The sequence below is a fragment of the Phalangium opilio genome, unplaced genomic scaffold (assembly GCF_054372755.1).
Source record: "Phalangium opilio isolate 3A_F unplaced genomic scaffold, DU_Popi_V2 ptg000094l_1, whole genome shotgun sequence".
In the NCBI taxonomy this organism is placed as follows: Eukaryota; Metazoa; Arthropoda; class Arachnida; order Opiliones; family Phalangiidae; genus Phalangium; species Phalangium opilio.
Genome location: NW_028324199.1, coordinates 5,556,955 through 5,569,435, shown reverse-complemented (window position 1 = coordinate 5,569,435; position 12,481 = coordinate 5,556,955). Strand labels below are relative to the sequence as shown.

The following is a 12,481-nucleotide window of genomic DNA, read 5'->3' as shown; positions in this document are numbered from 1 at the left end:
ATTGGACGGTCGCACTTGTTGGCTTCAACATGCGACAGGACTGCACCTAGTCCTACCTGAGAGGCTTAGCAGGCAAGGACTAGTGGCTTTGTCGGATCTTAATGTACTAACACTGTGGATGAGGCTTGTATTCCTTTGGCCTTGATGAAAGCTTCATTCGTTTCTTTGTCCAATACCCAAGGTTGTTCCATTCTGGTAAGTTTGTACAAAGGGTTGAGCAGGTCTGACATATTTGGCACAAACTTGGAATAGTACGTTATTAGTCCCAGGAAGGATTTCAGCTCCATGACGTTTGTTGGCTCAGGAAGGATTTCAGCTCCATGACGTTTGTTGGCTCAGGAAGGATTTCAGCTCCATGACGTTTGTTGGCTCAGGGGCTTCCAGGATAGGTCTTAAGTTCTTCTCAGAATGTGGGAGACCCCTTTCGTCCAACAAGTGTCCTGGGTATTCGACGGAATTCGTAAGGAAAACCCATTTTTCTCGTCTCAGCTTCAGTCCAGCTCCTTTTAGTCGAGATAGGAGTATCCAAGTTTTTGAAGTGCTTTTCGCCGTTTGGACCAGTAATCAGAAGATTATCTTGAAAGATTACGACGTTGGGAATATTCGCTAGTAGACGTTCGATTTCTTTTTGAAAATCCGCTGGAGCTGAAGATACGCTGAATGGTAGTCGTCTGTATCGAAAAAGTCCCTTCTGTGTGGTGATCACGACCAGATTTCTTGACTCTACGTCCAGTTGTAGCTGGTTATATGCGTCCCGAAGATCAAGCTCAGTAAACTTCTTTCCGCCGTTGAGAGTGGAGAAAATTTCGTTGATCTTCGGAAAAGGGTACTGTTCAGTTAGCGTAGCCTTGTTGGCTGTTAGTTTGAAATCGCCGCAAACTCTAATTTTCTTGCTGGCCTTGAGTACCGGAAAGATCGGAGCTGCTGATTTAGAAATTTTATCTGGTTCGATGATTCCCGCTATTAATAGTCTTTCCAACTCTTCATCGACTATGTCCCTCCCTGACGGCAAAAGGTACTGCTCTGGCCTTTTCTGTGTACGTAATCAGGTCTTTGATGCAGGTGAACTTTCATCAAATGAAGTCCAGGTGAAAAAAGAGACTCGTTTTGCCTGAGGATTTCGTTTGTCCGTGAAGTGGAAGTAACGTTGTCGATGCGGATGTGTTGTTTCACATCTGGTGGTGCCAAGTTGAACGCGTCGATCCCATTTCTCCCACAGAGGCTCAGTAGAGGTTGTGTAACTACTATGAGAGGTAGTTTGGCGCTGACGTCTTCCAACTCTACTATGACTTCGTGGCCACTGGCATTCCATTGTAAGCTTTTAAGGCTGTGGTTGTTGGTTGAAGCTCAGGCATTTCGGTTCGTTATTTGAGTTCAGCTACGTTGTATCTGAAATGACGGAGTAGGATGCTCCGGAATCGTGTTCCATTTTAGTCTTCACTCCATTGACCAGGAAATAATACAAGTATGGCCTTAGAGCAGGTTGTAAGGCAGGCGTAACTTCTGCTGAGATCTGGAAAAAGTCGTACTCCAGTGTAGTGGTGCTGGACGGTAATGTCGAAGTTGTTGCCGCGTCAGTGGATAGTTGTGCGTCTCGTAGAAAATGGACTCTGTTGGTCTTGTTCTTTGTACGACGCGTAGTATTAGCTGGACCTTGACCTTTTTTCTTGGCAGATAAGCAAACTTTTTCCAGGTGTCCCGTCTTCTTGAAATAGTTACAAACGGCCGTTGAGTAGATGTTCGCCTTGTGGTTTACGTCTCCACATCTGTAGCATAGGTTTGGAGGTAGACGGGCAAGCTTGTGTTTTGTGGATTTCAGCGAACGTCGGGAGTGGTTATTGTCGCTTTTGGTAGACAACCGGTGAAGATCATCCTAACCCTTGACTCCTGAGGTACTTCCATTTATGTCGTTCAGGTGCCTTGCTTCGGACTCCATATTCAGGGCTATGTCTATAAATCTTTGTAGAATCAAGTCCTGTGGTGGCTCGGTAATGAATCGGGCTTGGACGGCTTGATTTTGTATTCCCGCCACCAGGCGGTCTTTGAGCATAGTCTCGAGATTGGTTCCAAACTTGAAATGTCCGGCTAGTTTACGCAGGTGCGCTATGTACGCGGAAACCAATTCGCCAGGAGCGCGGTCTCTTTTCAAAAAACGGATGCGTTCGGTAATTTCCGATGGGGGTGGGTTGAAATGAGTCGTAAGCAGGAGTACCAGTTCATCGTATGTCTTGCCAGCAGGTTTTGCCGGACTCACGAGGCTTCGTAGCAGGGCGTAAGTATGAGATCCGAGTAGTGTCAGGAAAATAGCTACCTTCTTGTCTGCGTTGGTGATATCGTTTGCCTTAAGGTAGAGGTCTATTCGTTCGGCGTAATGAGTAGTATGTTACCCCACTTTTGACTATGCAAATGAGGTAAAAATTATCAAAATTTGCATAATTCAGAAATCCCACTTTTAACTATGCAAATTTGCCAAAAATTATCAAAATTTGCATAATTCAGAAATCCATACCTTAAACCATGCAAATGAGCCGTATCACGCCTATCAATCAAAATAGTTAATAAAAGCAATTAGTACATTGATGAATAAGTCATTAGCAATAAATAACTCGACAAGTAAACATGGCAATGTTAGCACCCGCTTACGATTCCTTTTACATTACTCTACCTAGTAATGCCTCCATGCAATTATATCCTGAAAATACTAAAACAAGTTATAGGACGGAACTACCTACAACGTATAATTTATCGGAGGGAAATTGGGAGGTTGGATTGTCGGAAATAAATATGCCTTCAAAGTGGGATAACATAACTGATTGTTTTGATGAATTTGTCGTTAGATCGATGGATCTTGATTATGAGTATGAAATTGGGGAAGGGGGTTGTGGTAAATTGGGAAATATAGTTAGGGGTCCGAACGACGAACCTACAAGTATTTACCAAAAATTATTCGAAACGTTTAAACAGTCAATAACAACAAAAGCTGGGGATGATATAAATTTTGAAATAATGACGAAAGAGGGAATGACATTTATGCAAATTAAAATTAACGGAGACAAACAAACGGCTATCAAGTTTCCTAAAGAATATGGAAAAGTACTTGGAATAGCGGAATTAGATTGGGATCGATGGATTTTTCGGGAAACATATATAGCTAGTAATCCTTTAGACACTGCACGGGATCAATTGGATACCAGAAATTTGGGTAAATTCCAAGTCAAAAAATTTGTTCCAAGGGATCGAAATAGACCCGTTGATGTTGATAAAGATGTTAATAAAGCATCAATCGAAACGAAAGCTTATAAGATACCTCACGGAACGTATGAAAGTATAGATACTGTACTCGAAGCAATGAAAATGGTTTTACCCGAATCGAAACGAAAATATTTCGATTTTGTGTATAATAAAACAGGAACAGTAACAATCAAATGCGGGGTTGGAATTGTTAAAGAGAATACCCCATGGCATAAAATTACCAAAAATGAGGCGAAATATATGGATTATTTTTCAATTACATTTCCAAAAGATAATCCCGGATTAGGTTACATGTTAGGGTTTGATAAGAGTCAAGTAGACACTCCGTTGAGGAACAATACGGAAAGTAAACATCTCGGAGATATAAATAGAGGTGTACAAACCTTATTCATTTATACGAGTCTCATATATCCGCAGGTAATAGGTGACTCTTGGGGTGGGCTTTTACGTACAATTCCAAGACCTGAAAACAGTCGAGATAATAAACCTCACGTGTTAACATTCAATCCAATTAATTATTATCCAGTACGTACACCCAATTTTAATTTAGTTGAGATAGATATTACAACAGATTCGGGAACGAAAATCCCATTCAAACTCGGAAAAACCGTTACGACTTTACATTTTAGAAGGATCCGTAATCACTAATAATGTCTGTTCGGAATAGATATTATAATTATTATTTACAACAATCGGGCTCGGCGTTTGTTGGGCCAGTATTTCAAAGAGGAAATGGTTTGGGATCTATATTTAAGAGTTTAGTTCGCTTCATAACCCCCATACTCAAACCAGCAGCAAAAGCTGTTGGACGAGAAGCGATAGGTGTCGGAAGTAGATGGTTCGGCGACATATCAGTAGTAGGGACTACCTAGTTTCGCAGAGATCCAAGATGGCCGCCACCCCAAGATGGCGGGCAGAACATCATCCACCAAACTTCCAAACAAAGATTAAGCTAAACTCCTACCTGACATACCCTGCCTTCCAGCATGCTTTGCCTCCTTTATGATCCTTTTAATGGATCAACCCAGACCTGTGTTATTTCGCAAGATCCCCGTTTGAATTTCCCGCCATAAACCTTTTAATTATGTCTGAGAAACAAAGCCAGATATATAAATAAAGATTTTTTAATAACAATACCAAATACTATAGACAATAAAATAATACAGATTAACAAGAATATAAATATAAACAAAGATATTGCCATTGTTTGCAATTAAGAAGGTCAATACTTCTTTTCTTTGAGTTGTGGCTTGTTCCCACATAAAAACCGTGTTACATACTAAATTCTAAATTAAAAAACAAAAATATTTACCGCCACTTTTACCGCTAATGAAAACCACTCTTTAAATCGTAATTTTGAAGGTAGTTGTTCTTATCTCTAGTGTAAAAAGCATCTTGTTCAAAGTGACATTTTGATCTTCAAAACTTGATATTTTAGTCGAAATCTTAACTGAAAGCCGCTCTTTAAATCGTAATTAGCGCCGCGTTTTATTAACAATTTCACGACATCAACGTGGCATTCACTCTAGCGGGGCGTCGGCCACCAGCTTCTTTCAGGCACTCTGGAGGTACATGCCTCCATTGATTCAAGAAGATCTTGGGCATTTCGGCTCCGAATCGTATCCACGTTGATTGAGTGAACAGCTGTTAAGTTTGAGAAGGACATCAAAGTCAAGGCCTCACTGAAGAGAACGTGCTCCAACTGGTGCAGGGTACGCAGAACCTTATGCAGTGGCAGGGCTTGTGGGCTTGTACGGGCCGATAAAATTCTTCGTTGACCCTTTACCTCCCGAAGGAAGTTACATCCGAGCCAGTGTGGGGGGCCTGGTCTTCTTGTTCTGGTCGGGTTGTTTGTGCCAGAACTTCTCCTTCATTGCAGCGTCAGTCCGCCCTTGTCAATGAAATCGAACCACAACCAAAAAGCTTTGCTCGTGCATTCTGATGGCTGAGGCGACTTCACACAAATTTTACGCAACTTTCAAGAGACCAATGGAAAACACGTCAAATTAAGTCTTGCCGCGGAAGAAGTAGCAGGACTTAACTTAAACTCGATTTTCCTTCATTGCGATAGTCCGTTGTATGGACACAAATGACGCTGCAATGAAGGGCGATTCATGAACCTCCTCGACATTAGCCATCAGGATGCACGAGCAAAGCCTACTGATGGCCTAGTCACTCTGTCAGGAGAAGCCGCGATGGAAATTGCGACTTCAGACAAATTTACGCAGCTTTTCGGGCAGCCTAATGTGGCAAAGTCGGGATTGTACCGAAGAGCTACGTAAATCGAGTACATGAATCGAACTTGGTCTCTTTTCAGGCTAGTCCTGAGAAGAGACACTTGGAATAATCGAACTTGGTCTCTTTTCTTTGGTCTCATTTCGGTTAGAAAATTGAGTTCGGTCCTTACTCACCCAACAAAAGCGGCACGAGTTAAAGCAAGACATCTTTAGTTGGACTTTTAAGAGCATAGCTGAGCAACTGATAACTTTCTTCATGAAACACGGAGCTTATATACTAAATGACCGAGAGGAGATTTAATATTAAACAAGTTCTCTAGATAAAAAAATTTATTTTTTACCGACCACGCCCTATCAACCACACCCTGAAACGTACTATTAAAGCCGCGTGTCTTATATAATAACTGCATCAAACAAGCTGAAAACCGGCTCGAACTAGTCAGGGCGTTGTCTTTTTTTATTGGAATCGGGTAAGGTCAATTACCTAGCTACGTAGATTTTTCAAGGGTAGCGACTTTAAAAGTTTAAGAATTTTTAAAGTTTTTTTTTGATGAAGATAAACGGCGTGTATTTTAAGATCGTCCATAGCTCAGTGGTTAAAGGCAGGGTCTACTAATGTGATACCCAAAAAGGTGGCGAGTTCAAATCCCAGCCAGTCTACCGAGCTATGGACGATCTTTTTATGTATAAAATAAGGTTTGTTTAAGAAGTTGGTGTTAGTTGATAAACAGACGTTAGTCATGAATGACGACTTTTTTTAACTTTAGCGTCTAATACGTGTCTAGATATATATCCAAACAATACCCAATCAAGTTTTAAAAATTATTTGCATCAACCTTTGAACTTGACTAGTGATTTTGAAGTTGGGTTGGCAGAAATCATATTTCCAAATCATTGGGTGAATATAAGCGAAGAGTTTAACAAGTTTGAAATTCAGGTTGTAAGTGACCCAAACCGTGACAACTATGCAGCTGTTAGAGAGCCTGTTGAATATCAAAAAATAGAGATACCTGTCAATCGTTATACCAAGACCAAAGAGTACGAACTGCCCCAAAATTTTGTCGAGCTGTTAAATGATGATGTAAACAGTCATCCGTATTTAAAGGCAAATTATCTTTTAAATTAGTGAATAAATATAAAGACGGGGCCCTAGGAAAACAGTTAGATACAAACTTTCCCGTTTACCTGCAAGTTTTAGGAAAGGAAAACATACGGTTCAAAATACCAGCTGATTCCCCCTTGACCACATTATTTGAATTTAAAGAGAATAATTACGAAGATGTTCCCTATATATCCAAATATCCTGTATCAAAGCATGCTAAAAATATAAGTTTAAATTACACTAATAATTACGTGGAAATCGAAATTGATAATGTTGGAGATAGTTTTAAAAAAAAATTTGATTACAAGTACATTCCCAAAGCCGCCATTAAACGTAAAACAAGCCATGAGGTTCCGCCAATAAGAAAAAAACCTCAACCAGAATATAAACCTGTACCGCCATCTATACCTATTTTACCGCGAACTACGCCTTTTCTTCCGATACCTATTGCTACGACTGAACCCGTAGTATTTGTACAGCCACAGCCATCCAAAATAACCCCTCCCCCGCCACCACCACCCAAAATAACGCTTCCGAAACAAACCTCTCTAAAGCCTTATTATCCAACATATTCAGGGCCTGACCCCTCTAAAACGCCAGCTTCAGGTAAACAGCTACCTCCAACTTCGACTAAACCAATTCCTCCAAGTTCAAATAAACCGTTACCTCCAACTTCGAGTAAACCGTTACCTCCAAGTTCGAATAAACCGATACCGCCAACTTCGACTAAACCAATCCCCACTACGACAGCTAAGCCAACAACAACAACAACACCAGCTAAGCCGAGCCCCGCTACAACAGCTAAACCCATTACAACAACAACAACAGATAAGCCCCTCCCAACTACAACATCTAAACCCACCTCCACTACAACAACAACAACAACAGCTAAGCCCGCCTCCACTACAACAACAACAACAGCGGCTAAGCCCACCCCCACTGCAACATCAGCAGCTGAGCCCCCCTCCACTACCCCAACTAAGGTAACTACTCCAGAACCCCCTGAGATTCCTGCTCCCGAGTCACCAAAGCCGGAGCCAGATCCCCTAAAACTTCCGGATCCCCCCAAAATTCCAGCTCCGGACCCATATAAGCCTGATCTATCAAAACAAGAGGCCCCGAAACCCTCTACCTTCGAACCACTGACGCCGACCCCCTCGCCAACGAAGGTTGAGGAAATATATATATTTCCAGACCCCCCAAAACCTGACTTACCGAAACCCGACTTACCGAACCCCGACTTACCGAAACCCGACTTACCGAAACCCGACTTACCGAACCCCGACTTACCGAACCCCGACTTACCGAACCCCGACCTATCGAAACCCGACCTATCCAAGCCTGATCTCTCAAAATCTCCAGACTCTACAACATCCTCTACTTTTGAGCTACCCGTATTACCGACCCCCTCCCCACCACCGGTTGATAAAAAACCCTTGTTTCCGCAGCCGGTTGATCCGCCAAAGAAAAAACCCGAGCCAATTATTTCTGAAAAGCCTAGGCAAATTAACCCCGAAGATTATGATAACTATAAGATATTGTTCTTACCACAAACTTTTAGAGCCAGTAAAACGCCGAAGGGCTTTATAGAGCCGTAACGCGTACTTTAGAAAAATTAGTATTTAAAAAAATTGAAGTAACATATCACACTATAGATAATCGGGGTGATGCTATCATGTATAATTTTAAAACACCGGAATGGGTGGAAATTAAATTTTCTCCCCAACTAGCTAAATTGCTCGATCTTGACCCCAATAAATACTACACAGGACGCAATCAATCTGGTCCTTTGAGGATGACGGTACAAGAATATACCATAAAGGAAAACAATGCATATCTAGAATATCGAGTCAATAGAACCATAAAGCGTTATACCCCTTGGGAAGAACCCTGGCTTTATTTCTTTTTTAAAATGTCAGGCGAGTTTAGATCGACAGATGACTATAGGATTTATGAAGATATTGCCGAAAACCTCCAAATAACGGCGCGCAATTTTGACCCTTTAAGATTGCAACAGGCCGAATTTAGCGTTTTAAACAAGGAGCGGAGCATTATTTTAGAGTCCATTGTCCGGCAAAAATTGAAATGCTCTTTCCAAAGGAATTGCGTGATATATTAAATTTAGAAGCTGAATACGTTGGTGGGACGTTTTTATCCACTAAACCTTTAGAGTGTAATTTTACGCATTTCAAAACAACTAATGACACATTTGTCAATTATCGCGTTCATGACTCGCTAATGTATCTATTTACTAGGACTAATTTTACAAAAATTAAAATACCCGCGGGCGAATATACCTGCGATTTGACGGCGACCGGGGCCGTAATTCCCTTCTCTTTACATTTAAAAATTATAAATCAGTTATTGGGTGTTCAAAAATATATGCCTCGCCAGTATTTTAAAATGTACATTCTCAAAACGGAAACGGAAAATAGATACTATGTTCGTCTCGAAATAGAGCCAGGTGTTCGCGTGTCGGTAGCTGGTCCAATGGCCAAGTTATTTAACATTCCCGAAGAGGGAGAATTTTTTAAACACAGTCACTCGGGAGTAGCTTTGGTAAATTCCCGATTAAGATCAATGACATTGACAGCTAATAATAATTTTTGGACTAGCGAATACGATGTGGATAGATTTCCAGAAGATCCCGACTATGCTGACCAACCGTATTTACCCGGGTCTCAAGCCAGACGAGTTGATAATTACGCGTGCGAGATACCTCCCGGGGTATATTATCATATTAGCGATGTTTTAAGTGCTATGAGCGAAGCCATGTCGCCGACGCATAGAAAAAGTCTAAAATTTACGCAGAATGTAGACGGAACCGTGACGGTTTCAAAATTAAACGATACGGTCTCAATTTTGTTTCCCAAAACAACACCCGGGAGGGGGCTGGGGAGACTGCTAGGCTTTAGTGCCAATCAATTGGATCGGTATATCAATAACGAGACTTCGGAGTATCCCGCGGATATCATGAGAGGCGTCGATGCCATGTTTGTTTATACCAATATTATCCGTCAACAAGTAGTGGGTGGTGGCCAAGCCCCTATGCTACGTTTCATAAAAATGCCGGCTTTTTCGCTGCTAGACGAGGAGAACCAGGAAATATTTAATAATATCGACTTTTATCCAATTTCAACTAGCGATATACAGGAAATTGAAATTGAATTGAAATCCGATTACGGGGAAAATATCCCGTTTAATTTGGGCAAAGTATATATTAAACTGTTTTTTAGGCGTCGACGTCAATAGAACAGGAGCAATGGTGCCTAATAGATACACTCTGTATTTCCAAAGAGGATCCTCTCTTCCGGCTTTACACGCAAACGTTTTCCAATCGGGGGGTCGTTTTAGTGTTGGCGGTATCTTTAATTCTTTATTGCGCAAAATTACACCCTTTATTAGGCCGGCCATTAGTACTTTAGCGTCCGAAGCTGTTGGGTTAACGAGTAGAGTAATTAGCGATGCACAAAACCCCGGAATATCACCTCGAGAATCGATTAAAAGAAATGTTAAACAATCAATAAATTCCCTACTACATAAAGGCGTGGACCGGTTTGTTAACACGCAGAGCGGGACGGGCCGAAAACGAAAGAGGACTGCTAAAACAAGCCGGAGCAAACGTGTTAAGTGACGCACTAAACGCGATTTTCTAGACTAAACATGTCGACTTACGAAAGTGTTCTATCCGATTTAGAAGTATTTGAAAAGCCAGTGGTGAATAATAATATTGTGGGGACTAAAACGACTGCTCATTATCCCATTGCCCCACAAACTAATGCTAAATATGTAGAATTTATCATTCCGCCCTCTAACAATTATCATGATTTGACTAAAACTCTTTTGAGACTAAAGTTTCGCGTTTTGCACGAGGACGGCACGGCCCTTCCAGATGCGGAAAAGAAAGTCTCGGTGACAAATTTAATAATTGCCTCGCTATTTTGTCAAGTAGAATTATTTCTCAATGGCGTCGCTGTCCAGCAACCTAATAATATGTACCCATATATGGCCTATTTTAAAATACTTTTAATTATGGACAAACGGCGGCCAATTCCTGGTTAACTTCTATGTTATATTATTTGGATACCATTATCGATCCGGCGACGGCTTTAGCGGACGCCAGTATTAACAAAGAAGATAATGGTATTGGTCGTCGCGCTAAACGCGTGGCACAATCAAAGACGTGCGATGTAATTGGCGAATTATTTTTGGTATGTTCAAAACGCCCAAATTCTTGCTAGATAATATCGAGGTGCGAATTAGACTTCATCGAAGCTCCACGGATTTCGCTATTATTCTCAATGAAACGGGCAAAAAGTATAAGATTGATTTAACGGAATGCACCTTGTTTACGCGCGAAATTGAGGTTAATCCCGAACTGCAACTAGCGCACGCCCAGATGTTAAACTCGGGAATAAACGCTCGCTACGAAATAAACTCTATTGTTATGAAAAATTTCTTAATAACCACCGGAACGCAAGATTTTATTAGGGACAGCTTGTTTACGGGGCAATTACCCTCGCGAACTGTCGTGGCTTTCGTTACTAATAAAAAATTTGTAGGGGAAGCAACTTCCAACCCCCTGGATCTCCAACACTTCAAACTCGATTTCATGCAATTCTCTTTAAATTCGCAAAATTATCCCGATATCCCGTTTACGCCTAATTTTGACGACGATCAATACGTTAGATGTTACAATTCTTTATTCGAGGGTCTCGAGATATTAGGTCTTGACCGAGGAAATATTATTTCTTACGATTTATATAAAAAAGGCTTTTTTGTCGTTGTTTTTGATTTAAGTAGAGAACATCTCGCTTCGTTAGGTCTAAATTCCATGCCCCAGACTGGTAACTTGCGATTATCGTTAAGATTTAGCTCTCCGCTAACCGAAAACGTCACGTGCATTGTCATGGCCGAATTTCCAAACAACCAATTAATAATATCTAAAAACAGAGAAATTATTTATAATCACCCCAACGTATAAAAGACTAAAACTTTATAAATACAATATCAGTCGCGAGCCAAGATGCACCAAGTACACACCGTCACGCCAAAGCTCGACATTTGCGTCATTGAATCGATTGAACCTAAAATATTAATTCAAAGATCGGATACGCGTACAAAAACTATATTAAAACCTAACGCCTGGTACGCTTTGTTTCGGTTTCAAAATGAACTAACGTCCTTTTTTGACGGAAAAATACCTCGCTATCATATTTGGTTGGCCGTCAAAGAGCGCATCAAGCTGGAATGCTTCGTCAACTCGAAAGATGAACGTCTAATCGATCTTCGATACTATGAACGAGGCAGCGGCAGTCGTTATTTCCTCAACTTTAGCACCAGCAAAGGATTTAGCCTGAACAAAACAGGATGGCAGACATTGATCGATTTAAAACCGTTGATTGACGAGGATCTCAAGGCTAAAGGGATAGCTGTCTGTCGCATGCGCCAACGTCGAGTGTCAAAAACAAATATGCCACTCTCAAAGCTGCTCGGAATTTGACACAAATTTCAGTGATCGAGTCGAACGTAATTTGCACGAAGCGCTGCCTCAACTGGATCGTGAGAAAATTTTGCATCAATTTGAGACCGACCATGGATGGATGGAGGATCAAGAGGATATTTACGCTTATTTTGTCAACAGTTTTGCCGATTTAAAGAATGCCTTGATTTATGGCTATTAAAATAAATGTACTGATATATCGTATTTGTTTAACTGATATTGTTTTTATAAAATACCTTTGTGTGTATTAAATAAAGTTGTTTATTGGGAAACTATTTAGTCGTTATTTATACTTGTTAAGACATGGACGCTAAAATTAGAAAAATTTATTACGACGTGGCAAATCCAGCCGCTTATGGGTCGCTAGCCAGGTTACAAAAGGCTTTA

The 12,481-nt window shown here is 41.0% G+C and overlaps 1 protein-coding gene and 1 long non-coding RNA gene across 2 annotated transcripts; both read right to left on the bottom strand.

Moving 5' to 3' along the window:
- Positions 1-403: 403 nt before the first annotated feature.
- Positions 404-2,592, bottom strand: LOC149639899 (uncharacterized). Its single transcript, XM_089850838.1, has 6 exons — positions 2,576-2,592; positions 2,451-2,509; positions 1,920-2,355; positions 1,383-1,766; positions 1,246-1,327; positions 404-1,033 (listed from the first exon to the last, which is right to left on the bottom strand). Exons 1-6 carry the CDS (start codon positions 2,590-2,592, stop codon positions 404-406), a joined length of 1,608 nt encoding a protein of 535 aa, XP_089706964.1.
- Positions 2,593-11,394: 8,802 nt separating this feature from the next.
- LOC149639898 (uncharacterized) lies at positions 11,395-11,913 on the bottom strand. Its single transcript, XR_016372313.1, has 3 exons — positions 11,773-11,913; positions 11,598-11,678; positions 11,395-11,534 (listed from the first exon to the last, which is right to left on the bottom strand). It is a non-coding gene; the product is annotated as an uncharacterized LOC149639898 (long non-coding RNA).
- Positions 11,914-12,481: the final 568 nt, after the last annotated feature.